At 39.9% G+C, this 27616-nt stretch overlaps 1 protein-coding gene across 1 annotated transcript in view; it reads right to left on the bottom strand.

Annotated features, from left to right (window-relative positions):
* Positions 1-27616, bottom strand: part of Dbp45A (putative ATP-dependent RNA helicase Dbp45A) — a 192499-nt gene that overhangs the window by 42384 nt on the left and 122499 nt on the right. Inside the window, exons 7-8 of the mRNA XM_068226661.1 lie at positions 6296-6462; positions 6053-6207 (exon numbers count right to left, since the gene is read on the bottom strand). Of these exons, the coding sequence (XP_068082762.1) occupies positions 6053-6207; positions 6296-6462 (322 nt within the window). The remainder of the gene's footprint in view (positions 1-6052; positions 6208-6295; positions 6463-27616) is intronic.

Genomic DNA, 27616 nt, shown 5'->3' on the forward strand with positions numbered 1-27616 from the left:
CAAGAGATGTGGAAAAAGTGGTAGGGAAGAAGATCTTCTGCAGGGTGCATGTTGCTACCTTCACCCTGGTGGAGGGCAAACGTGTCAAGCAGGGGACCAACCCCACCGCAGACAACACTTAGACCAACAGGGGCGAAGAGCAGGAGCCTGGGCAGGAGCCGGGGCCAGCCAAGCCTCAGGAGTCATCACGAAAGACGGAGCTGCACGTTCCGGAGACCGCGTAAGGTAAAGTATTGCATGAAAGTAAGGAATGATTACTTTCATACAAGCAAACATACAACATTGTATAGCGGCCTCTAGGGTACTTATAAGAAGTATCCAGAAAGGCAGGTTTTCGGTCACCCTGATACAAGAACCCTGGCTTAGACAGGGGCATATCATGGGACTAAAATGTGCAGGCTTCACTCTATTCAGTGGAATAGCAGAGGAAAAGCCTACAGCATGTATACTAGTTAAAAATCATAACGCTTGGGCTATACCAGGCTTCATTACTAGAGACCTTGTAGCAGTTCTAGTGAGATATGAAGAGGGCGGACAGCCAAGAGACCTGGTTGTCTGTTCTGCATATTTCCCAGGAGACTCTGAATCTCCACCTCCGCCGGAGGAGTTCAAGAGACTGGTGATATACTGTAGAAAACAAGAAATAAAACCTCATAGTAGGATGTGACGCCAATGCTCATCACAGCATTTGGGGAAGTAAACACACAAACCGAAGGGGATGAACACTGCATAGAGGCGAGATGACCACTCAGCACACTGCTCCAGAATTATCCTCAAGGTGTTTATTTGGTCTACACATGAGCGATTCGATCGAAAGCCTGCCTGTTCCCATCGGAGTCTCAAGTTAATATACTCCTTAATTCTGTTCAGCAGAACCCTGTTGAAGACTTTGCTAGGGATTGAAAGAAGCGTAATGCCCCTCCGGTTGTTACAGTCTGGCATATTGCCCTCCTTGGCAACTTCACCAGCAACCCACATCTCCAATCTGTCGGCATTTCTCCATTAACCCATATCTTCTCAAAATAGCGGCTGCAACACATTGGCAGTGGTATCCATATCAACCTTCATGACTTCTGCTGGAATATTGTCAACTCCTGCTTCCTTACCAATATGCAACTCTTTCATAGCATGCTTGATTTCCTCCATTGTTGGAATGCAGACTTTAATCCTTGGGTCAGGCTGGGTTTCTTCCTCTTCTTCTTCGCCTTCTCCCGCATCTACTTGCTCCTCCAAGGAGTGGTTTAACACCGCAGAGAAATGTTCCTGCCATCACTTCAGCTGATCCTCAGAGTTTCTTAGGAGGACACCATCTTTGTTTCTGAATGGATGGTTTTTCTGCATCTGCTTCTTTGCTAGAACTCTGGTGATGGTACAGAGTTCTCTAAGATTTCCCTTTCTGGCTGCCTCCTCTGCTTGTTGAGATAGGTCATCTATCCATTTCCTCTGATCTCTCCTCACACTTCTCTTTACTTCCTTATCCTTTACAGCATATTTTGATTGCAATTCTGCCTTCTTTGCTCGTGTCTTACATGCGCTCATTACTTCCTTTATCTCTTTCCCTTGTCTGATAAATTCCCATGTCTGGTCAGTCATTCAGTCTTTTTCCTCCTATCCTTGAAACCCAGGATATTTTCATTTACTTCAGTAAATACAGATCTAGTCTTCACCCATTTTTTCCTCAATAGTTTCATCCTCCACCTCAGTGAGTGCTTGGAATTGATTCATTAGATCTATCCTGAAGGCTTCTTTCACATTTCTGTCATCCCTTAGTTTTCCAACATCATATCGCTTTCTTGTCTGCTCTATCCTTCTCTTTTGTGCCACGGTCTTCATTCTAAAGGTAGCCACAACAAGATGGTGATCACTGCCAATGTCTGCACCTCTCTTCTTCCTCACATCCAACAATGAACTCCTCCACCTTCGTCCAATAGCCACAGGATCTATCTGGTTTTCTATCCTATGATCCGGTGATATCCATGTTACCTCATGACAGTCTTTATGTGGAAATATAGTACAACCAATAACCAAATCGTGGCTTGCACAGAAGTCCACAAACAGCTGTCCATTCTCATTTCGTTCTCCTAAACCATGCCTTCCCATAATATGTTCAAGTCCTTCGTTGTCCTGTCCCACTTTTGAATTCAAATCTCCTCCAACTAGGATGATATCCTTCCTTTTCTGTTTCTTAACTGTTCTATTAAGATGTACATAGAACTCCTGTTTGTCTTCCTCCTCTGCCAACTCCGTAGGTGCATAGCATACTATCAACACAATGTTCCTAATATCGGTATTAAAACGTGCCACTATTATCCTTTCCGTCACTGGGTACCACTCCATAAGGCTCCTCCTGGCCTCCTTATCCATTAATATACCCACACCTCCGTAACTCGTTCCGTCGCTCTCAGGTCTTCCAGAGTATACGAATGTAGCTCCATCATGGGTTGCCAATTCCCCAAACTGACTCCATCTTACCTCACTCAAACCTAGGATGTACAGGCCATAACTCCTCATACATGCCACTGCCTATCGTAGCCTTCCACTTACCTGCAGAGTCCTCACATACCATAGGCCAATTTTCGTTAGCCTTTTCAAGCCAGTCCGGTTTCTCATTGTTGATGTTTCTGTAATAAGGTAATTTAAGGATGTGCAAGTTATTGGCCCACAGCACCCGAGCTTGGTGGTGGGGCTGCCACCTATGCCACTAAGCCTACTGTTTACTGTTGGGGGTAGTCTCCCTTAGCCTTTGAAGATCCCTCTTCACCACAAGGCAGTGGTTTTCCTCTTTATTTTACCCGAAGAGGAAGGGTTAACTCCTCAGCCAACTCTGCCGTACCAAAGGTCTCCTTCTCTGCCTCAGTTGCCGTTAAGGACTTCACCAGAGCCCCGTTAGCCGTTACTTTTCAGGTTCCTGTAAGGCCTTCATAGCTACCGTAGCGATCCTGCGGCACACATGGTCCCCACTGTACTTCACCCTTACAGGTTATCCCCTACTTCGTACTGTTGCCCATCCCCCCCACAACGTGGACGAGGTGTTGGACTTATGGGGGACAAAAATGAATGGGATACTATTTATTTTATAGCTAAAAGTAACGGGTTCAACAGGCAATTTGTGGACAAAATTATTAGCAAAATCGAGAAGAAATAATTTTGACATTAACCAAGGATACTATAAAGAAAGAAGATAGTTACGCCCTTTTCACCTAGTCAGTAAAATATACGAAAATCATGAATATTTTCAAGAAACTTAATATGAAAGTTTCTTTTAAGACAACCAACAATAACGCTCATGTTTTCTACAATCAGCACACTATCAATAACTGCAATAGCGAATTTCAGAAATCAGGAGTTTACAAATTAAAGTGCACCAAAGTTTCGCCAGTTATATTGGACAGTCAGGCCGCAATTTTAACATAAGTTATAATAACCATGTTAATGCGTCAAAATATGGCAGATTCTCGGCATTCGGTTCTCATATGGTCGATACCAATCATACATTCACGGACATAAAACAAGACCTTCAAATTCTCCAATTAAGTTAGAAAGGAAATCTATTGAATATTTTGGAAAACATTTATACAAATATTGATAATAAATGCAACCCTATTTATAATCTGAAAGAAATATCGGAAGAAATCGATATACTTTTTGAGGAGATAATCATTAAATTCTTTACACGAAGGCGCGTGCGTAATGCTTTACTTTACACCCCTCCCCTTACATCAAACTCCCCTCAACCTCCCCTCCTAGTCAGTCCTCAACGACCTTCGAGGGCATCACTCAGTTAGCTTTAATACTTGAGGTGGAGTAGTCGATGTAGGATGGGCAAGGAGGTGAGTGACCAGATGGGCACTCAGTTTACATTTCAATTGAATTTTTTCTTTAGTTCACTCATATTTTTTTCTTTTTTAGACCCATACTGTCAACACACAATCAAGTTCAACTTGCATCATCAACATAACTCCACCTTCTTCATCTAATCAATGAAGCTATTTTAATGTGGCATTATCATCACACTATTTTATGTACAATATGCATTTAATTTTATTCGCATAGCCACTCATGTTGTTTTATCATTGGACAATTCTATGCATATAACAACATTATAATCATCTGTGTTTTAATTGGTCTTCACCGGGTGAGTTGGCCGTGCACTTAGGAGCGTGCAGCTGTGAGCTCGCATCCGGGAGATAGTGCGTTCGAATCCCTCTGTCGGCAGCCCTGAAGATGATTTTCTGTTGTTTCCCATTTTCACACCAGGCAAATGCTGGGGCTGTACCTTAATTAAGGCCATGGCCACTTCCTTCCCATTCCTAGCCCTTTCCTGTCCCATCGTCGCCCTATCTGTGTCGGTGTGACGTAAAGCAAATAGGAAAAAAAAAAAAAATATTGGATTTCATGCTTCATATCATGTTCATGCTGCACCATTTTAACATTCAAGATTGACAAGACACCAACACACCGCGTCACAAGATTTAAAGACTTTTCATTTACTTATTTCAGCGTGTCCACACCTTATTTTCAATGTTTGTATGTGTGACTGAAGAAGTCCCATAAGAGGACGAAACATGTATCACGAATATAGTCTAATGTAGTCTTTTCGATAAAGATAATTACTGTATTGTTAAGGTGGAATTATAAATTTAAATTTTCACAAGTTGATACTTTGACAATACGAGCTCTAATATGAAATGTATAACGTGCAATGTTGATGCCAACCAAGCAGGTAGAGCTAACAAATATTTAAATCTTAAGACCAAAATTGCAAAAATAGGTAAGGATATTCTTTTCTTGAAAAACTGTCTCAAAAAGGGACTCATCCCAAAATTTTTGAAATCTGTTCAAAACAAGAATGTCTTGTCATACTGGCATAGAAAGACACAAGAAAAATCCAACATTCTATGGATCAGGAACGAAATTAGATTTCCCTATAAAAAAAAGCTTTACTTAACGCTGTTTTATGAGGCCCATCTTGTTGTTTCTTCCTCGTTTGTCCCATTAGAATGGAATTCATTTCAAAATTATGTCAGTGATAAAATTGCATACCTACTCGTAGATAAACAGAACAAGTAGATTCAAGTAGATTGTTCTTTATACAAGATTTATCGTTTTTGATACCGGACTATTCAGAAACATATTTCTGATGTCAAATGAAGACATCTTCTGGTCTGAGTGCATGTTTAAATCTTTAGTACGATCACAAAATTCATTGGAATTCTTAATACACTTGTTACCCTCAAATCGAAAATGTTATAAATCTAGACGTCTTGTATATACATCTATTTTTGAAATTAATGATGGGTCTTATAGGTACATGTATTCTCTTTATGCACCTTCGCTAGTGCCCTAGCTGATGGAATACCTGGCTTCATATTTATAACTTTTAGAGACTCCCTTTCATTGAGGATTAAAGAAGATCGTTTAGGAAGTTGCTTTAAGTTTTTCTGGATAATACTGGTCCACATTCTTCATCTAATTAAGGAAGCTATTTTAATGTGGCATTATCATCACACTATTTTATGTACAATAAGCATGTAATTTTATTTGCGTAGCCACTCATGTTGTTTTATAATTGGGTAATTCTATGTATGTAACATTTTAATCTGTGTTTTAATTGGACTTCATGCTTCATATCATGTTCATGCTGCACCATTTTAACATTCAAGATTGACAAGACGCCAACATGCCGCGTCACAAGATTTAAAGATTTTTCATTTACTTATTTCAACGTGTCCTCACCTTATTTTCAATGTTTGTATGTGTGACGGAAGATGTCCCATAAGAGGACAAAACATGTATCATGAATATAGTCTAATGAAGTCTCTTCAATAAAGACAATTACTGTATTGTACAAGTGGAATTGCAAATTTAAATTTTCACAAGTTGCGCATGTAATGTTTGATGATGTTATATACATAACTAGTCCAGTTGACAGTGGTATAAGGTGCCATACTTGCTTTTAAGGGACTAACCTTACATGATTCTTAATATAAATTTGAATATTCATTATTATGCATTGGATTCAGAATATAGATTTTCTTAAAAAATTTCTTACCTCTGCTAGCAACATCTGTGGCTATAAGGATTTTAACAACGTTTGATTTAAATTTTGCCAAAGCAACTATCCGCAATCTTTGAGAGATCATTGAATGTAGTGCAACATTTTCAAATCCAACCTCATTCAGAGTCATAGATAAAAGCTGGCAATTCCTGAAATAACACACATAGAAAAATACATATCAGTAAATTGATACCATAAAATGAAATTGTAACATGGAAGAACTATGATAAATCTCACTTGCAAGTATCAGTGAAAATCATGATGGAACCCTTCTCATTTTCACTTCTGAAAGTACGGACAGTTTCCACCAAGTAACCATCCTTCACATCAACTGGGCATAACACATAAAACTGCTTCAGTTGTTCAACTGTTGCTATATCTGATTTGGATTCGCAGATGAAAACCTATATGGCAGAGAAAATTCAATAATCAAATTTTTAAAATGAATAGAACATTTATCATAAGAAACTATAGTAAATAATAATAAAGACACTCGGCTTTCACTACATCGTTGTTTCAGACTTAAAGCATGGTATTTTGGGGGGATCGTAGACCCGATGAACATGACGGGATACTGAAAGAGGTGATTTCTAAAAGTAGGTTTTACAATTAATATACAAGTATTTAACTGAAATACATTACAAGTGCAGAATATTTCTTACAAGGGAAACCCTTGACCTCACTCATTGCACAAAAAAATGCTTAAAATATAAATAGTTAAACAGTGGTTTTAGCCATTTCCATGCAAAATGGCACATTCTACCTCAAGGTACATCTGAATAATCATCTATTCAAGTCCTAAGAGAGAAATGGGCACCGAGCAAATGGCTGCGTGGTGTTGGCCATGTAGCTATCAGCTTGCATTTGGGAGATAGTGGGTTCGAACCCCACTGTCGGCAGCCCTGAAGATGGTTTTCCGTGGTTTCCCATTTCCACACCAGGCAAATGCTGGGGCTGTACCTTAATTAAGACCATGGTCATTTCCTTCCCACTCTTAGACTTTTCCTATCCCACAGTCGCCATAAGGCCTATCTGTGTCGGTGTGACGTAAAGCATATTCTAAATTTAAAAAAGGAACTTGGGTAAAGCAAGGAAACATAACGTCCCTAAAAAGCCAGTGTGTCATCAGCACCATAAATGTAATTTACAGGAGACAAAAAACAATTTTTGTTCACAAAGTTCATTTCTTACTCATTATGCATCACAACTTTAAAAATGGCCCTACGAAATGAATTCTGAAAAATGATTGTTTCATATATTGTACTGCTAAAGTACATTTTATTTCACCAAATTGCACTTGCGCAACAATAAATCATAACAGGTCATTACGACATTGCTTACGATACAATGTTTGCAATTCTTCGCACCTGTATATTTACCTCACTTAAAACCTTAACTCTGTAAGATTACTGAGCAGCTTTAGGCTACTTCACATTAGTCATTATGCACTGTACTACAGGGTCTTTTTTATGGCCTGCTCCGTGTGTCAGGAAAACACGCACGGAAGGCGATAGCGCAGCCGGGTGACTCATTTGCCGAGAGATATATTGCTTCACGACCGGCTAAGATGATCTAATGCAGTACGGTAGCGATAACCATTGCTTCACACACAGCAATAGTTCACTTCATCTGCGGCATTAGTAGTGTGTTCAATGTGTTCGCTTTAAAATAGCGTAATTTCTGTAGGAATACTACTTGTGTGTTTAACGAGTGATGTATACAGGAGAACATCGTGTATTCATTGTGTTGTGCTATGCAAAGCATTCTTCTTCTTCTTTCGATTCATTTGCAAATTTCCTGGCATCCTCCCTCCCCATAGGAGTACGGTATGTAAATTAGTAAAGAAGTTCCGCACCACCGGGTCCATTCTTAACAAGAAATCACGCAGGAGACGAACCGACGAAATAGGAGCTCTCTTGGAAAGAACTCCAACAAAATCCCTATCGCGTCTCACCGTACAAGCTAATGTGTCATTACCTTCTGCCCACAAAGCAACAAAACTGTTAAAAGCAAAACCGTACAAACCCACCCCTGCCCAATATTTAAGAGGACCTGACAGTTTCGCTAGGGTTCGGTATTGTAACTGGTTGCTTCAGTTAGTTCACGATGGGTATGTTGACCCAGAACTTTTATTTCATAGTGATGAAGCATGGCTACACTTAAGTGGCTGTAAATAGTCAAAACAATCGCTACTGGTGTGTAGAAAATCCTCACCAGCTGCATGTCCGTCCACTTCATGATGTAAAAATACGAGTTTGGTGCGCAACAAGTGCTCGCAGAACTATAGGGCCTATATTTTTCCGCGAAACAATAAATGCTGATCGATACATATACCGCATTCTCGGACCATTCTTTCAAGAGTTGATGGAAAAAAGAAAGGAGTAATGGTTACTTTATGCAAGATAATGCGATGGAACACACTACTAATCGGTATATGGAGATAATACGGGAAGTTTTCGAAGATCGTGTGGTTAATTATCCCCCTAGATCTCCTGATTTAAATCCCTGTGATTATTACCTCTGTGGATCAGTGGAAGTGTGTCGGCCTCTGGATCCCAAGATAGCAGGTTCAAACCCGGCAGAGGTAGTCGGATTTTTGAAGGGCGGAAAAAAGGCCATTCGGCACTCCATGTTGTATGATGTCAGCATGTAAAAGATCTCTGGTGACACATTTGGTGTTTACCCGAAAAAAAATTCATTAAATCTCAGCCATAGATGCCCAAGAGAGTTTCGGTTTGCTCGGTCTGCCATCTAGTGGGCCTAGAGTAAAACGGAATGTCGAAATTGACGAGAAGACGGCCAGATGGCATCAAATTGAAATGTCTGCACACGGTAGCTGAGGCCATAAGATTCTTCTTCTTCTTCTTACCTGTGGGGGATGCTGAAGGGAAAAGTGTATGTGAACAATCCTCACACAAGAGAAGAACTACAAGAGAACATTACACAAGCTATTTCAAACATCACACGAGCTGAGATTCGTCGAGTGTCTGCAAACCTATTTACGAGGTGTCAGGCGTGTTTGACAGCTGAGGGACAACATTTTGAACATCAAATGTAATGCCAGGTAGGTTTTAGACTAATAGTTTCACTAGAAATGGATTTCTATAAGTGTGAATTGCCATGAGTAGTGGGGAGGAAAAGCGCGCATTATACCGGCTAGCGACCGAATGTCATTGCGCCAGACGTGCCGTGCTCTGAGTGGTGCTGCCGAGCATGCTAAAGAAAAGACCCTGTATAACTGTTCTTTTTTATTGAACTGGGTAAATTGAAAATACTGAAAAAAATAATGTATTATTTGTATATCCTCCAACCCTTCCGATTTACCTGGAAACATTCCGTTTTTAACTCACCTTCCGATTTTTCGATTTATTTTTAATTCTTCCTTTTTTTTTACCAATATAACCTCCAGTATGGTCAATACTCTTCCCCTAGGATAAAGGATAAATTCTTATGTGCTTGTGTAATTTACCCAACCTCATTTTCAAGCGTATTTATTTGATGCTTTATTTCGCAAGTGTATCGTCCGTCGCCTTCGTGTATTGTGTTTCCTGTTTGCTACAGTAGCATGTGTGCTTTACGGCTGGGGATTCGGGATGGCAATCATTCTACAAGTGAGAGAGGCTAGCGTGCGCTGCCGACTCATTTAATCCGGACGAAAGAATGAGTTTCTTAATGTGTGGTTCGCACACAATTAACATCGTTTTTGTGCGTAATTTCGTTGGAGTTGTAGGCCATCTAGCTGTTCTGTGCTTTTCCCCATGTCAAAGTCGTATGTTAATAATGTATGAGAGATACCGATCTGTTTTGTATGTGGTAGTTTCACATATTTCACTGGATTTTTGTTCATTCTTACTTCATAATTTTAACGAGTTGAATGTATTTCAGGGAGTTGTGTTGGTGACAGTTTCTGGTATTTTTTCTTCACGTCATGGGCAAAAAAACATAACAAACGTTATCTCCAAGTGTTCAGAGATACCTATAAAATTACTGTGAATTTCCGTTCATTTTAAAGTCTAATAAAGGAAACTATTATGCGTTTTGTTGCGTGTGTTGGTATGATATAAATATGGTGGAACCTTGATATCTCGATTCACCTCGGGAGATAAATTTTATTTCGAGTTATGGAAATTTCAAGATATAGAGAATACTGTAAAATGGGTAACTTCGGCTACTTTCTCGTATATTTTTAAAATTAAAATGTGAAATATTCCCTCTAATTTTTTGAAAAATATAATTTTTTCCATGTTTGTTCTTCATTTTTAAATATGAACATAATTATAATTGTTATTCAGTAAGGAATTATGATTATCGAAAGAGTGGCCGGAGTTAACCCATGTTTTGGGGGAACTTCGGCTGCCATAAAAATAACTCAAGAAACAAAGTTTTCTTCGATGTAGTGTTACTTCGGCCACGGTGAATGTTTTTTAAAAACCTGCAGAACACGCAGTATCAACAATCACAAACAAATTAAAACGATTTGTGGTGAAACAGATGTATAGTGATCATATTAACATTTTCCCCAAAGAAGAAACTATTTTATTTAGCTTAAGCGTACAAGCATTGTATTGTATTAAAAATTACATGTTGGATTGCATAAATATTTGTAATGGTACAAAAGATAATAAATAAAAGATGTGAAAATCATGAAGCCCAATTGTACGGAGAGAAAAGGAGGTTGGAAAAGAAGCAATCTTGTAGACTGTCCTCATAATACACTGTCTTCTAAATTAGAAAATATCTGGGCCATCAATCAAGTTCTTAAATGTGTATCATCCATGTCAACTGATATCCGTCTAGTTATCATTGAAAATGGGAATCGACTTTCCCCTCCCTGTCGGGATAAACTTCCCTGTTTATTGTTATTGTACCGTTATTAATCTCTTCTAAAGCGTTCTTGAAGTAATCAATATTGTAATTACAGTAATCACGGCCGTGTAATATTTTCCTGTTTGTTCTTGGCATGGCCGAAGTTACCCTGGAAGAGGACAACTTTTCTCACAAAACTATTCCCTGAAAAACCTATTTGAATAAAATGCATCAAATTGTGTTGATCAGTTACCAGACGTACTTACATTTTGACCCCATAAATCACTGGAATGGAGAATCGAAAGTTGGGGCTAGGGAACAGTTTGTTTTCTGCCATTACCAGACAAGACAATAGTTGGGGCTGCAAAAAAATAACGATTGACTCAATAATATGCCCGCCAATGTTCTTTGGACTACCGTGTGTTGATAGAGCATTCTATTGTATGTGCATTTTAGTTGTTACAAGTGGTTCATCTTTTTCAGTAGCTACTCGTCAGTGGTAGAAGTTACCCTCTATAGCCAAAGTTACCCTAATTTACAGTACTGTTTTTGAGCATGTATAGCACATAATTGAATCATATGTATCTACGGGCTTTTACTGAATACATTATTTTTAACAGTACTTAAAAATATACAAAGGAACTCTTTTACGGCATCATTTTAATTATAACACTTATGGAGCTTGTCATCCACGACTTCTGAGCTTGCTTTCGTACGTCGTAATTAACTGACACCCGAGAAAATGCGAGGCTTTGCCGATTTTCCGATCACTAGAAGTTCATGTTTTTCGGTTCCCGTCATATTAGTTCCCAGCTTCACTGTAACCCTTTCTTTACTTGTTAACTGTTCCTCACAAACAACAATTGCCATATTGCACAGTTAATGTTGCATAAAATTCGAGTTAGAGTACTTTTTGCATCAAGGGAGGAAATGTTTGCTTCAAGAAATCGAGAAATTTGTGTAAACAAATTTCGAGTAACAGAGATATAAATACACGTGAAGAATAGGACAAACGGCTGGAAAATTTAAGTTACTTCGATATACTGAAATTTGAGTAATGGAGGTTCGAGATATCGAGGTTCGACTGTATTCCTATTCCTATATATGTGTCTAATGAAAGTGCTTAGGTACATTTTTCTAAACATTTTTTGATTTGTATTTTAAGTTTATTTTCAATTTAATGGTCAATTCACATTGTAACTGTAGATATGTATGCCTTTTATCATGTCCTTTTTTCACTTAGACCATGGCGCAATATATATGATGAAATCCAAGAATTAAAAAAATCTTCCTATTTTTATTTCTAAAAGTTGGTAGCTATGTATTTATTAACAAGATAATTAAGACAAATATTCTTTCAGAAAGGGACATAACTGATTACAGAGTAAAATACCAACACTTAAATCAAGTTACTAAAATCAGTGGACATTCAAACTGATGGACAACACTGAAAAATGTGCCTTGCCTTTAGGTGCATTTCTTGAATAAAGATAATCATCTTCATCTGTCTTGAGTAGAGTGTCTGCAACATTGGATTCTCTGGGGATCATCATGAATTCACAGGGGTCTTAGATAGTCTTCCACACTATCTTTCCAAATCTTGGAATTTTTGTTCTGATATAGGAAGGCGTTCAGGGTATATTCTTGATATGTACAACAGTCACTAATGTAAGTTTAGTTTGGTGGTTTCCAATGCTGAATGGAGGTTGACTTGAGCCCTTTATAATCCAAATTAATGACTATTTGAATGGGATTCTTTTGAATTATCTCCATTTTTACGTCTGATATTTTGAATGCTGCTCCATCAACTGTAGTGGAAGGGATGATTGAGCTACCAATATTCCAGTCTTCAAAGTCAGTGTGATGAAGAACAGTAACAATGTAAGGTCTAGGTTGGGTTCTTTCCAGACTGAAAACAGTTTGACACTGTGAAGGATGATTCTCTATTGTATGAATGTATCAATTGTTGAATGGGTTGAATATGCAAGCATTTATGTGTGACCTGGCAATAGGAATGTCAGTTTAACATGTATGTTTTGAGATCCTTCAGGCAACTTATGGATCATGGCTAACATCTGCTCAATATTATTTTAAGCGGGACTGGTATTACAGTAGAGAAAATTACTGTTTTTATTTGGAATACAACTATCCACAGTGGTCAAATTCTTAAACATGGCTGTGCAAATTTCATCTGCTTGTCTATTGCCCTGTGTTTCATCAAATGTATAGCAGAATCCATCCTGAGTGATACTTTCATACCAAGTAAAATAAGGCAGCAATTTTGTGAAAGAGAGAGAGATAAAAGCATGCTTTCACCACAAGGTGTGTTGAGCACATTTTTAAGTCAAAAGAAGCCCATTGGAAATTAACTTGCTTTACTTTTTCATCATTTAATAAGTTGGTTTTGCAACCTTCCCAAAGTGCAGTCGCCCAGGTGGCAGATTCCCTATCTGTCGTTTTCTAGCCTTTTCTTAAATGACTGCCAAGAAATTGGAAATTTATTGAACATCTCTCTTCGTTATTCCAATCCCTAACTCCCCTTCCTACAAATGAATATTTGCCCCAATTTGTCCTCTTCAAATCCAACTTTATCTTCCTATTGTGATCTTTCCTACTTTTAAAGACACCACTCAAACTTATTCGTCTACTAATGTCATTGCAAGTGATAAATATGTAATGTATTGAATAGGTGATATTATAAACTAATTAGCATCCTACATACTAATGTCATTCCATGCCATCTCCACCGACAGCTCGGAACATACCACATATTACATGTTATAAATGTCATTTTTTGGTCCGTATTGAGCTTCAAAATAACATTAAAATCTAATTTTTATTAGAAAGAAAATTGTCCACCTTTTCAATACAATATATTTTCTTTCCACATTTGAACCTTTACATTATTGTTTATTCTATTATTGGGACATGTTTCGCCCTTATTTTTTGGGCATAATCAACCATGTTTCTTACCTCAAAATCATAAAAATATATTCAGGATCCTGTTTATATTAATCTTGTAGTACTGTATAAAAGGCTATATTATGAAAGTCGGTTAAAATGTGCTTATTGCATTATATAAGTGTCCACATTTGTCTAGATAATGATGGCCAGTAGGATTTTATATATATAAAGCGTAACACTAAACCTACAGTAATATTAAAATTGGAATAACACTAAAACACTATAATAAAAAAAACTGTTGAAACAACTTTGGCAGGTTTTTACACTGTCTTATTGTCCACTGTAGTGATCATTTATTTCTGAAACATGTATTCTTGAAGATATAATTTTAGTTCCCATTGGAAAATTCTATAGCAAAGTTATTATATTAGCTAAGTGTCTAGTAAGTTTTGTTAACAAACGTACTTACACACCAATTACATTAAATACACTAATAGCTATGTTTGTAATTTACTGAAAGATGTTGGCTAGGTTTAAAGCAGTAATTTTAGTGTTTAACAGTGCATGTCCAGTCGATTTTTACTGAAATCCTTAAAAGTCATTATTTCTTGATATTATTATCATGTTCTCAAATCCAGCGTCACTTCTGAAATTTTAATTTAGAAGCGTATTAAGTGGATGTTGTCGAGTTTTTTAGTTGCTTGTTGTAGTTTAGCTGTTGTAGTGGCATGCTGCTTGTCGTTAGCGAGGATTGAATGGGGACTACTCAATTTGTTGTGTTAAAGATAGAATTCAATAGCTTCGATTTGAAGAATGAAGTTGATCGAGTGTCTGTAATGCGAATAAAAATATATTTCTTAATACTGAAGTGTGTATTGTTTATTTAAAGGGGGATCGCGTTAGCTTTACTATTTACCCCCTCGTCTCTCTTGCGGGCAGGTTGTCTTGGAGGCACTACCGGATTGACCGACTGTCGCTGAACCTGTACGCCTAGTGTTGTATCTGTGTGCGGCCTGTGGAGGGGGGCGGGTACGGGAGGGGCAAGAGGATGATGTATTGGCTGGTCTTGGCGGAGTTTTTACTGGGGGTGGAACCTTTATGAGGGAAGCTTTGTTGATGTTATTTAAAGGTACTCTCTTTTATTTTTAATATTTGTAATAATTGCATAATTAGTTCTATAGCGGGTTTTTGGTGTCTATTGTAGAGTTAAAATTGAGGTTTTTATTGAAATGTTGGTCTAAAAAAAGTAGATATTTTCAAACTCATTCATTAGTTTGCCTTTTCTTAAATTTTATATAAACTTTATTGCGCACAAGTTGTGCAATATTAGGATACATTAAGCAATACAGAGGTCTATGATTGATTTCACACGATTTTTACACGACAGTACGTGATATCGGTCACAATGTTTACCATAGAGTTCACATATGCACATCGAGTCCGGGTCATGGTATGTCTTCGACCTACAGATTTTGTGATGGTAGCCATGGACTGCCATGGAATTTACAAAATGTCTCAGCTCCTGGTTTGTGCCGGTCCATGCTCTGTTCATCATGGCCTCTGAAGAGTAGAACTCTGACCATATCTCCTTTTTCTTCTCCCTCTCTAACCGCAGTTTCTTCCAGTTGTCTGTACAGGGCAGATTGAATTTCCATCTCAGGTCCTCTATTAGAAATATTTCTCTCACGAGTTCGTACGCTAGTCTTGACTTGGTGTACTTTGAAATTCCGAGGGCTGCTTTCAAGAATCTGGCTTTCACTTTTTCCATTCGTATTAGGTCTTTATAGCTTAACTTTTCCCATGTTATCTCTATTCCGTATGTTAGAATAGGAACGATTTTGGCTTCAAAGAGGGCTATAGCTGTATCCAGGAAAAGTTTGCTTAATGACATGATGTCGTAGACGGCTTTGGTTGCGGCAGCTGCTCGTTGTATTATGTGAATTTTGAATGAGTGTGCTGTTGTCTGGACCGTTACACCCAGATATTTGCAGCAGCTGTTCGTAGTTTGTAGAGGTTCATGTTTGAGGTAAATTTTGTCCCTTGCGGATAGGCGTCCTCCTTTCCTGAAGACCATGTGTACAGTCTTTTCTGAGTTTATTTGCAGTCCATTGTATTCAGCCCATGTTCCTAGAGCATTTATTCCTTTCTGGAGTTCGTTAGTATCGCGAGAACCCATCACCATGTTGTCTGCGTATATATAAATCTTGAGGGACAGAGCGTAAGTTCTTATTGCTTGGACCACGTCATGTGTGGCTACGTTGAACAGAAGGGGACTAAGGGGGTCTCCTTGTAACACTCCGTTTGTCTGTATAATTTCTTGCAAGGTTCTTACATTGTCTGAAATTATGATGGTGTTTTTACTCAGGATGTTACATATCAAGACGCTTAGTTCCTTGTTTTGTTCCACCATCTGTTCTAGTTTGGCGCATGTTAAGGTCCTGTTGAGATTGTCAAACGCTTTTGTAAAATCGACGAATACTGCGTGGAATTTTCCTTTTGGGAATCTTATTTCCTCCTCGATGTCGTCTATGAGGTTTTTGACTGCATGTAGGGTGCTTCGGCTTTTCCTGAATCCAAATTGTTCCTCTGGGATCTTGTTGTCGATTTCTTCTGTTAGCCTTATCTTCACTAGATTCGTCAGAATTTTGAGAAAGTTGTTCTCTAGTGCGATTCCCCGGTACGAGTTTGGGGCAAGTGGCTCTCCTTTTCCCTTGAATAGCATTCTAATTTTCGAGGTTTTCCACCTCACCGGGATTTGTCCTGTATACAGACATAAGTTCATCATGTTCGTGATTGCTGGGATTAAAACTTCCGAGGCTGCTTTGATGTGCTCGTTAAATATCCCATCCGGGCCTGCTGCCTTCTTGTTTTTCAATGTTGATATAGTGTTTCTAATTTCCTCTGTTGTGAATCTTCTGATGTCATCATATTGTCTTGTTATTTCATGAGCTTCGTTGACCCTTTGTTGGTTTAGGATGTTCGTGAAGTGAGCCTCCCAGATTGGCATCTCTATTTTCCCCATTGTCTGTGACTGTCATGGCTTTAGAGCAATGTAGGGGTTTTCTTTTGCTTCTTCCACCATTCTTCTAGCCTCAAGTTCTGTGAAATCGTCTTGTTTCTTCTTTAGAAGGTTTTTATATTCTTTTCTGAGTCTGCTATATGTGATCAGGTCGTCCTGATTTTGAGTGCGTTTGGCCACGTGAAGGGCTGATATGACTCTCTTTCTCTCTGTATAGCATTGTTGATCAAACCATTTCTTTGCCTTTCTCTCGTTTATTGTGGAGGTTGCGGCTTTGATTATGTCTTCTAGCGCTGTTGCAGCAACATCTAGGTCCTTTTCCTGAATCTTGTTTTCAAAGATGGTAAGCTTGCCTCCATTTTCACGTATTTTATTCTTGTCTATCTTTCTGGAGGTTCTTTTTGTATGGTTTGTTTCCTGTCGTGTGCCTGTAGACTCTTTCAATTTGAAAGTAGTTGTCACTGGACAATGTTTCTTTATTGGTGTCACCGCGTCGGAATATAACACCTTATGGTCCGTTACTTCTATATCGTTGCCTTTGTACAGGATTATGTCTATGGTACTGCTACCATTATGTGCAAAGTATGTGTTGTCTTGTCTTTTACTAACCAGTGTGAATCCCACTTCAGCCATCATCTGTAGTAGTTCCCTACTTCTACAATCATACTTATCTAGCCTACAGTTTAGGTCGCCCGCTATAATAATACTTTTTCCCGTGGCCGTCTTTCCTAGAGCAGTCATCACGGTTGCTATGATGTCTTCAATCGGGGTCAGTAGTTCGATGTCACTCTCTCGGACTCCATTATTATGGTGTCATCTTGTTCACAGACGCAAGATGTTCTTCCTATCGTTGGTTTGTAGAAGCAGGATATTCCTTTTGTAGGTCTTCCCCTTGGTTCTTTTTTTTCGCAGGAATATGTTTTGAGTAGAAACCGGGGATTTCTATATTGTCCGTCGCGAAAGTCTCTGTCAGGATGAGTATGTCATGGCTTCTTAGGAGCTCGCCTTCAGTTAATAATAAGGCGCTTTTAAGTCCTTCAACGTTCCAGAGTAGTAGGTTAAGCTTAGAATTCAGCACCTCTGCTTTGGGGACGAAAAAACCTGTACCTTCTAATTATGGCCCCTTCAGGCCATTCTTCTGGATCTGTGATTTTGTGAAGCTTGTTTAATGGTATGCCTACTTTGTAGGCTTTTAGAGTTCCTTTGGATTTTATTTCCTGACATTCTGTTATTCCCATCACCTTTAGTTTCTGGAGGTGTCAGATAAGTTTCTCCGGAGTGGAGTTACAGTGGAGGCATCCTATATAGAGCCACGCTTTGCGTACGGCTGCCTGAAGTGGGCCGTCTGTTGCGCCCGTTTCTTGTTCGGGTTGTTGCTGCGTGGATACTACTATTGGGGTCATCTTCAGTTGATTCCCTCAGCGCTTCCTTCTTGCGGTCCATGTTTGGTTGTTTTTGTCACCGGTTGATTTGTCAAAGTCTACTTCCTTTTTGTCGTTGTTTACTGAGATCTCTTCGTCTTTCTTGTTGTTAATTAAGGCTCTTTGTGTAGTTAGCGGGTTGGGAGATTTTCGCGTTATTTCTTTCGGTTTAGTTCCGCTTGGTACATTCTCAGTTGTTTTTGCTGTGGTCACAGACCCAGCTAAGTGTGTAATTTGGGTTCTGATTTTCTCATCTATTAAATTTCTTAGATTGTTGGTGAGATGTTCTATTATGGCTTCCATTTTTTGTATTAGTTTTTGGGAAATTTTTTCTTCCAGTTTATTTTCAACTTCGATTTCCAACTCACTTGTTATTGCGGGTTGTTGAGTATCGTGTCGTAACTTCTTACTGTCTATGCTGAAAGAATTGGCCCGGAGGCCGCTAGGTATCGGCTCTGTTATGTTCCTGCCAGAGTAGTTGGGGGAATGGCTACTTGGTGTCACCTCTTGACTGCTGTGAATGATCCATTGTCCAACAGGAGTTGCTAGCGTCTTGTTCCGACATGCTGTTTCTTGCTTCGGGTCGCTAGATATGGCTGGTTGCCCTGTTGAGTGGCTGTCGTCTACTTCTATATCTGTACTTATACCTGTTCTAACCTCATTTCCAGTATTCTTTGCTGCCTTTTCACTTGCCTCTAAGGCTGATTGTAGTTCTGCAAATAAGTTTCGGATGTTACTTACGATTCTGTGCAGAGTTTCCTTGGCTTCCTTTTTCAGGTAACTGCCTCCTTCCGCTACATTCACAAGTTGTGTCAGGGCCTTGTCGAGACGCGCCTTAGACTTCTCCGTCATCTTTTGGACTCAATATGGCGGATTGATTTTTATTTATTCTCCGCTACACGTTAGCGCTTGGATCACTCAACATACTTTAAAAGTGGAGTGCGACCTTACTGTGTTTAAAATCTATGACAAGATGGATTCTTACAACAAACAAGAATATTTTGACACTAAAATATCAATTTTCTCTGAATATTCTCTATTCTAGTAGTAAGTAGAGACCTTAATATATCTCTGAAACTTAGTCTACTTGATTAAACTTGTATTATCACGTCGATTCACTCTGTAACTCACTTTCTTCGTCAATTTTTGTAGCTACGATGAACTCGCACGCAATTAGCCATGGCACGTAAAATCTTGTTCTATTGTGTGTAAAGTGTCCAGTTTCTCTCATGTGTATGTTCATAGCTGAAAATTTATTGTGTTTATTTGCGTTAAAATGTTCCAAATATCTTGTTGAAAAGCTATATCCTGTCTGTCCGACATATGATACGAAGTCATGAGCACACATGAGCTTATAAATCCCTGAACCTGAATACTGATCATTATTGAAATTAACCCATTCCCGTACAAAGATGGATCTCTCCATCCAAGCTATGCCGCGTCTTCTAGTACTAAGATGGAGAGATCCGTCCTGGTACGGCACATGTTTATGAACAATGTCTTGACTGCTGTTGTTTGTTCGTCAACTTCGTATTAGAATGAGAGCTTCTCCATAGATGACAGAACATTTAACATAAGCGATTTCCTTGGAATATTCGCTGTGAAAGTAATACGAGCGAGTTGAATATCTCATATCTAAGCACCCGTGACTTCGGCACATGTGTATCACGATGACAGCTTCAAAGCAAAACAAGGAAGAAGAGATACTAAAATTTTTAGAATAAAGTGACATGGAACTCGACATAAGTGATGAAGATTGGGTTGGAAATGACAGTAGTTCATATGACAGTGATGACTGTCAGTGACAATGAACAAAATACTCTTTTACCAGCAAGAACGCCATTGAATGTCAGGATTGCTGGCAAAGTATCACCAGCTGTTTCTGGTTGTATTTTGGACAAAAATAAGTGGCAATGGGAACATGTAAGTAATTCTCCACAGAATAATATTTACGGTGTTATTGGCGAAATTGAGGCTGTAATTCAGAGACAGTTAGGAGAAGCTTCTAGTGAATTAGAAGTTGTGAATGTATTCCTGACTGAACAGTTTTGGGAGCAAGTAACCAGGGAAAACCAATGTTTATGCCAATTTATTTTTGGAATCTGCTGCCGAGGATACTAGACTGAATAATACTTATGAAGAGAAGCACTGGTTTCCTGTTACTGCTTATGGAATGAAGGCACATCTTGCCCTTTGTATTTTGACATCTCAGAATAAGAAGCCTTCATTACAGGAGAATTGGTCCAAACGCAGGGTAATAGAGACCCCAATATTTGGGGAAATTAGGCCATACAAGAGATATAAATCCATCAATAAATTTCTCCACTGATTCTCCGAGTACAGAGGGTGATAACTCAGGAAAGTTAGCAAGTTGCTTTACGTCACACCGTCTTATGGCGACGATGGGACAGGAGAGGTCTAGGAGTGGGAAGGAAGCAGCCGTGACCTTAATGAAGGTACAGCCCCCCATTTGCCTGGTATGAAAATGAGAAACCATGGAAAACCATCTTCAGGACAGTGGGGTTCGAACCTACTATCTCCCAAATATAGGAAAGTTAGACCTGTAATGGAATTACTTTCAGAGAGGTTTCAGAGTGTGTCCATGCCCAGTGAAAAAGTTTGCATCGATGAGCGATTGATGAAGTTCAAAAGTAGATTATCTTGCATACAATACAATCCATCAAGGAGAGCTAGATTTAGCATAAAAATCTACAAGGTTTATTCATCAGACAATGGTTAATGCTGGAGATTCAAGGTTTATAATGGGAAGGTTATTGATGTTGATGTGTCTGGAACTATGTCCCAATTCCTTGCAAATGAGAAAGTAGTAATGGAAATGTGCAGAGAACTTCTACGTAGTAGGAGAATTCTGTACATGGATAACTGGTTCACACCTCCCACACTTTTTAGACATTTGCTGGATAACAAGACTTACCCAGTAGGAACAGCAAGGCCAAACAGGAAGTTCATGCCTAAAGAATTTGGTGACACAAAATTGAGAAGGGGCGAGCTTACATTTTTGTCCAGTAACGGAGTTTTAGCAGTAGAATGGGCAGACAAGAAGGCAGTTCATATGCTTTCTACACTTAATGATAGGCCACATTTTGTTGCGGTGAAAAGGCATGATGGTAGAAAGAAGCTAAAAAAACCCAATCTTGTCAATGAATACAAATGTGGAATGGGTGGGGTAGATTCTCACAATCAGCAGCTGGCATAATTCCTGTTGATGAGGAAATACGTAAAGAGTACAAGAAACTGTATTTTTATATGTTGGATATGGCCCAATTGAATGCTAGTGTTACTCATCACCTTCTCAACGCTGGCAGGAAGCAAGAAGGATTTACAACCTTCAGAATCAACGTAGCTGAGCCGGTGTTGACAAGTGTTGTGTTGCCCTCTTACAGAACTAGAGGACGTCCAAGCCCAGGGGAAATATCACTAAGACTTAAGGGGAAGCAGTGGGGACATTTTCCATCCAAAAAACCACCAACATCAATGAAAAAAAATCCATCAAAGAAATGCAAAGAGTGCACTGCCTGTGGGTTGAGGAAGGAATTGTCTTTTGAATGCCATAAATGCAAGGTGATCCTACAAGTGGAGAACTGTTCCATAGTATTTCATACAGCTAAGGACTTCTCAAAGTAAACCTGAGAACAGGGTACCAATTTCCTGTTGTTATTTTGTTGTAAATATGTGTTTCAATTCACTGTATATAGCTGCTGGAATTGCATTTTAAAAATGGTATTCTAGGTCACATATTTAGTCCAACAAATAGTGCTTGAATGGGTTAAACACGTTGTGGTTTAGGAACATACTCTGATTTGTGTTCTGTGTTTTGAAAGCGATTTTAACATCCTGTTTTTTAAATTGATTTGAGACTTGATAAATACTACGATTATTGTATGTAAATGTAGCATACATGGATGTTTTCTGTTTATCTGGAATAAGATTTGTCATTAGTTTATTCATAACCTTTCTGATTATACGGTTGACCATTTCTATATTGAATTTGTTAAACTCAGCTTTGCTCTCTATGTAATTTAATTCTTTATTGCGATCCTTGGGTGTGAGGGTGATTTTAAAAGCTCTATAAATTAAGCTATAATATGCTGCTTGTGTGCCACACTCAAATGGCACGCTCATAAATATGATGTTTCTTATAGGTAAATGAAATCTTAGGCCTCAATCCAAATGACTTAAGTACTTCTGTGATGTACTAGAGAGGGCAGCACCCTCATTTGTATTGACGGAAGATCATTGCTTTTACGAGATGAGAGTGTTATCTCTTAATGGCACTTCTTTGCCTTGTTTATTTTGTGATGTATTAACCATGGAGCCCTCCCCGATAGAAGTAGCCTTCCTGAGCTTTAAATGGCTTTTTAACTTATTCAAATACCATGTCATATTTGCATCCTACTCATTGTCTTGACCTTTTAATATTGCAGCTACGCGCAAATCTTGTTTTAACTTTTATATTATGATGTTGCCCCGGTATTCTTCAGTTTTAACCATAGCTGATTGATATATACTCTTCAGCTCTGCTGCACGAATGAATGTGTGCGTGTTGATGTGTTGTGATTATGAAGTGTTTGTAACTGGGTCTCGATCTTGTTCTATTAATGTGCACTGCGTGCTATGATATTTCACCAGCTATTGTATGAATGCCCCCCGTTTCAATTTCGAACTTCACTCACGTAGTTTGGAGCGACTGTGGTAATGAGTTTGTGTACAGGATTCCTACAATCTTGTTGTCAAATTATTTGTGTGGTGCACGCTGCTACTTGATTTATACGAGGCCTGATTTGTGACCAGGTGAGTCACGGTGAATGAATTAATTTCGACTTTATAAGTGGAGTGGCCGCTCATATTGTTGGTTGTGTTTTTTTTTTTTTGCTAGGGGCTTTACGTCGCACCGACACAGATAGGTCTTATGGCGACGATGGGACAGGAAAGGCCTAGGAGTTGGAAGGAAGCGGCCGTGGCCTTAATTAAGGTACAGCCCCAGCATTTGCCTGGTGTGAAAATGGGAAACCACGGAAAACCATTTTCAGGGCTGCCGATAGTGGGATTCGAACCTACTATCTCCCGGATGCAAGCTCACAGCCGCGCACCTCTACGCGCACGGCCATCTCGCCCGGTTTGTTGGTTGTTACCGGGGTGTGTGTGAATGCTGGGATGTGTGTTAATGAGTGAGGAGGGGCGAAAAGATGATATATCAGCCAGCTCAATTTTTATTTTAAATCTTGTTTCAGTACCTCACGCTTATTCTTGGTACATGATTATTTATTTTTGCCATGTCCCCGCCTTGGGCTTTTATTTGCCCAAGGGGCCGCCATGTTTACCTTTCGTAGTTTTAGTTACGCGCATGCCTGCGATTCTCCTTGGTTTATCTTTGTTGCTGTGGTTCAGAGATGTTGGTCTCTGTCCCATGCTGATACCTTCATTCTTTGTTTTCTTCTCTGTTTTGTACTCCATGACGCGCGTGGGAATGAATGAACCGTGTCTATTGTTGTGTCAATAATGAAATGTACACATTCCTACGTTGCAAATGAAATGAGTCTCGTGAATGAACGACCGAGTTAGGCCGTGTTAATAGTAACAGTATTGGTAGTAATGTATTATGGGTGACTTTAAGACCTGGAGCTTGTGACAATTTCCCTTATTATTCTTTGAGTGTAATAATTTTGAGCTCCTACAACGATGCTGTAAAAATCACTGAAGAAGGTATTTTCACGTTGAAATTCTTTCCCCATGTCATGATATTGGAAGAGCAGTCAAGAAGACATAACTAGTAACTCGTTTCTTTTCTTAATATAATTGTTATCAAAAAATCTAAGAACCTAAGATAAAACACTTGTTATACAATGATATTAAATAAAGATATAACATATAATGCAGTCCAAAGATGGTTCTCGGGTACTGTCTATCAATTTCCAACATTCTCCCCACCCTGGTCAACCTCTAGGGGAATGACCAGCTGAATTGGTCGGAATATTTTGTGTCTCTGTGTGGTTCGAAGAATCACAGTCCTTATCTTCTGGTCCCTTCCTTCTAGTAATCTCTCTATTCTTGCCCCTTTTCCATAATTGACGTGGTCATCCATCTTCTTGAATCAATGCCAGATCTCCGGTTCGGAACTCAATGGATCTCCCAGACACACCTCGAGCTTCATGAAAGCTCTTGAGTTCTAAGAGGTACTCCTTGGTCCATCTTCTCCAGAAGTCGTCTGACAACTTTTGTCTCAGTCTGAATTCTCTTGTCAAGGCAAGTCTGGTAGTCGGTTCTGGTCCTGTTGGCACGGTCACGAGTCCTTCACCAACAAGAAAGAGTGCCGGCGTCAGGGGTTCAGCGTCATTTCCATGGGAGATCGGTCTTGAATTTACCGCAGCTTCAATGTTGACTAGAGTGGTGTTAAGCTGTTCTTCTGTAAGTCTTGATAGTCCCAGCACCTTTCTTAGGCATCGCTTAACTGTGCCTACCATTCTCTCCCACCATCCTCCCCATCAAGCTGCCTGTGGGGCGATGAACTTCCAAGTTGTACCGTCTTTGGCGAGGAATCGATGGGTCTCCGAAGATGACAGTGCCTTCCAAAGTTCCGACAGTTCTGCATTGGTGGCCTGAAATGTCCTTGCGTTGTCTGTATATATGGTATGTGGCAGTCCACGCCTACCAGCAAACCTTTGAAGGGCCATAAAGAATGTGTCAATGGTCATACTGGAGCATAACTCTAAATGCACCACACGTGTAACAGCACAAGTGAATAGCGCTATGTAAGCCTTTTCCATCGTCATGCCTATTTTGATATAGAGGGGACCGGCGAAGTCTATCCTGGTAATTACAAAGGCTTTCGACGGTCTCACCCTATCCGCAGGTAGTGGAGCTTCGATTTGCTGCCCTCTAGGGGTCTTCATGATTCTGCATGGAAGGCAGGCGTGCAAGACCCTCTTAACAGTTTGACGTGCTTTAAGGATCCAGAACTCTTTCCGGAGCTCCGACAGTATTACCCGAACTCCAAAATGATGTAATGTGATATGTGTTTGCCGAATGAGTAGATACATGAATCGATGAGAGCCGTCTAGAAGTATTGGGTGCCGTTGCTCCTTAGTGAGGTCCGCGCAGTACAATCGACCCCCCGAGACCCCAGTATGTACGTGCCTTTGCGAGCTCCAACGCTGTTAGTTCTCCTGTAAGCTTCTCTCCATGGCGAGTGTTGTGTGTAAATCAAAGAATCCAACCAGTAATACGCATCAGTTTTCAGTAGGAACTGAACTTGGAACTGTCGATAACGCTGGAATATGTGGTTGTTGTCATTACATATTTTATGTTTCTCTTCTTCTCCTTGGGAAGTTGCTCGCTTGGAGTTTGAGCACCGGATGGCCAACATTCCTCACGATGTGCAAGCCATGTCGGTCCATTCCACCACTTACGCTCATTTTGTATCTGGTCACCACGAAGTCCTCGTGTAAAGTGGTCAGCTGGGTTCTCATGTCCAGGGCAATGCCTCCACTGACTTGGAGTTGAGTACGATTGTATCTCCGTTACTCTGTTGCAGACGAATGTTTTCCATCTGTTTGGGTCACTGTGTATCCAACCCAAGGTGACAGTAGAATCCGTCCATAGTATTGCCTGAGTGATATCGTGGCCTGTAGCTGCTCAGAAATAGGACAGCAATCGCGCTCCAAGTAGTTCAAGCCTTTGCAAGGTTACCTTCTTGATCGGGGTGAGCCTGTTCTTGCTGCAGGCCAGATGGACGAGTACATTGCTTCCCGCGTTCGTGCGAATGTACAAAACTGTCCCATATGCCCTTTCTGAAGCATCACAAAATACGAGGATCTGAACCTTGAGCGCCGTTGAAGTAGCTAGCCACCGTGGAATTTGTACCCGTGAAAAAAAAGATAAGGAGCATGCCCAAGTGTTCCATGATGCTCCGATATCAAGAGGTAGCAACTCGTCCCTGTCAATTCCCCTTCCACTTATCCTGGAATAACAGCTTACCAAGAAGGGATACGGGGGATAACATTCCGATTGGATCATAGAATCTAGCCATAATCTGTAATAACTTCCTCTTGGTGATTGGTCCTTCAGGTAAAGCCTTGGTGATCTCCTCTGGGTTAACGTAAAGGTTATCCGTTTCTGTATTCCAGTAAACGCCTAGTACCTGCGTCCCTGCGTTGACCTCTTGACCTACGGCTCTCCAGATGGCCTTTAGCGAGTCTGAATTAGTGGCCCATTTTGCTAGGTGGAAGTTAATCAATTTTATCAGTGCAGTAAGTTCGTAATACAGGGCAATCACACCATTGTCATTCTCTACGCCGGATGTGAAGTCATCCATAAAGGTATTGTCATCAATGAGGGGTGCTGCAATAAGAAATGTCGTCTTGTATCTGTCGGCGAGTTTTCTCAGTGTTGCTGAAAGCAAGAACGGACTGCAAGTCAGGCCGAATGGGAGCCTAATGAAGCGACAGGTCACTACCTCGTCCGTCGTGTGGTAACTTCCATTACTGTCCTGGGTGACCCTGTACCACAAGAATCCGGTCAAGTCCCTGTCATCCTCCTGCAAGACCAGCTGAAGAAATGCCTGTGTAATATCAGTAATGATGGCCATGGGATGTAGCCTGAATCATAGTAGAATAGCCAATGTCTCCGGTAGCAGATTTGGACCTGCCTCTAAAGCATCGTTGAGAGACGGAGTGTTGGTTTCGTGAGAAGATGCGTGAAAAACTATTCTCCATTTTGTTTTTCCCAGTTTCTGCTTTTTTACAGCTTGGTGGGGGAGATAAAATATGGTGTTCTTTGGATCTCCAGTAGGTGTGACTTCTATTTGTCCTTTCATGACATGATCCAGTATTTGATTGTAGTACACCTCCTTTAGAGTGCTATTGTTTTGAAGTCTTTTGTTCAAGGTATCAAATCGAAGTTCCGCATTTATCTTGTTACTTGAAGGAAGAACATCCTGCTTTCTTGGTAGGCAGACCACTCCCCGGCGACCTTCAACGTGATAGGTTGTCTTGAATTCTTGAAGAATAGCAGAGTCTTTCTCAGTTAGGTCTCGATTTTGATTTGCAACTATTCCCATTGTCTCTAGATCCCAGAATTTTCTTAGTTCACCATCTGAAGGTGAAATAGCTTGTCGAATGAAGTTCACAACAGTAGAATTCACACAAGTCCCCGACCGGCTTCCATTTAAGATCCATCCAAAAATTGTTGGAATCAGAACGATCGATTCAGATATTCGAATCGGTGAACCGTCTTTCATTATTTTCCAGTATTGGTCACTGCCAATTAAGATCTCCACGGGCAGGTTTTCTTTCGAATCAGACCTAGGGTCTGCTAACTGCAATTTGCGTACATGCGCCCCAAAGTCTGTCGGAATAAAATGTACCGTCCGCCTCCTGTCCCCTCTGATTG

The sequence above is a fragment of the Anabrus simplex genome, chromosome 3 (genome assembly GCF_040414725.1).
Source record: "Anabrus simplex isolate iqAnaSimp1 chromosome 3, ASM4041472v1, whole genome shotgun sequence".
NCBI lineage: Eukaryota > Metazoa > Arthropoda > Insecta > Orthoptera > Tettigoniidae > Anabrus > Anabrus simplex.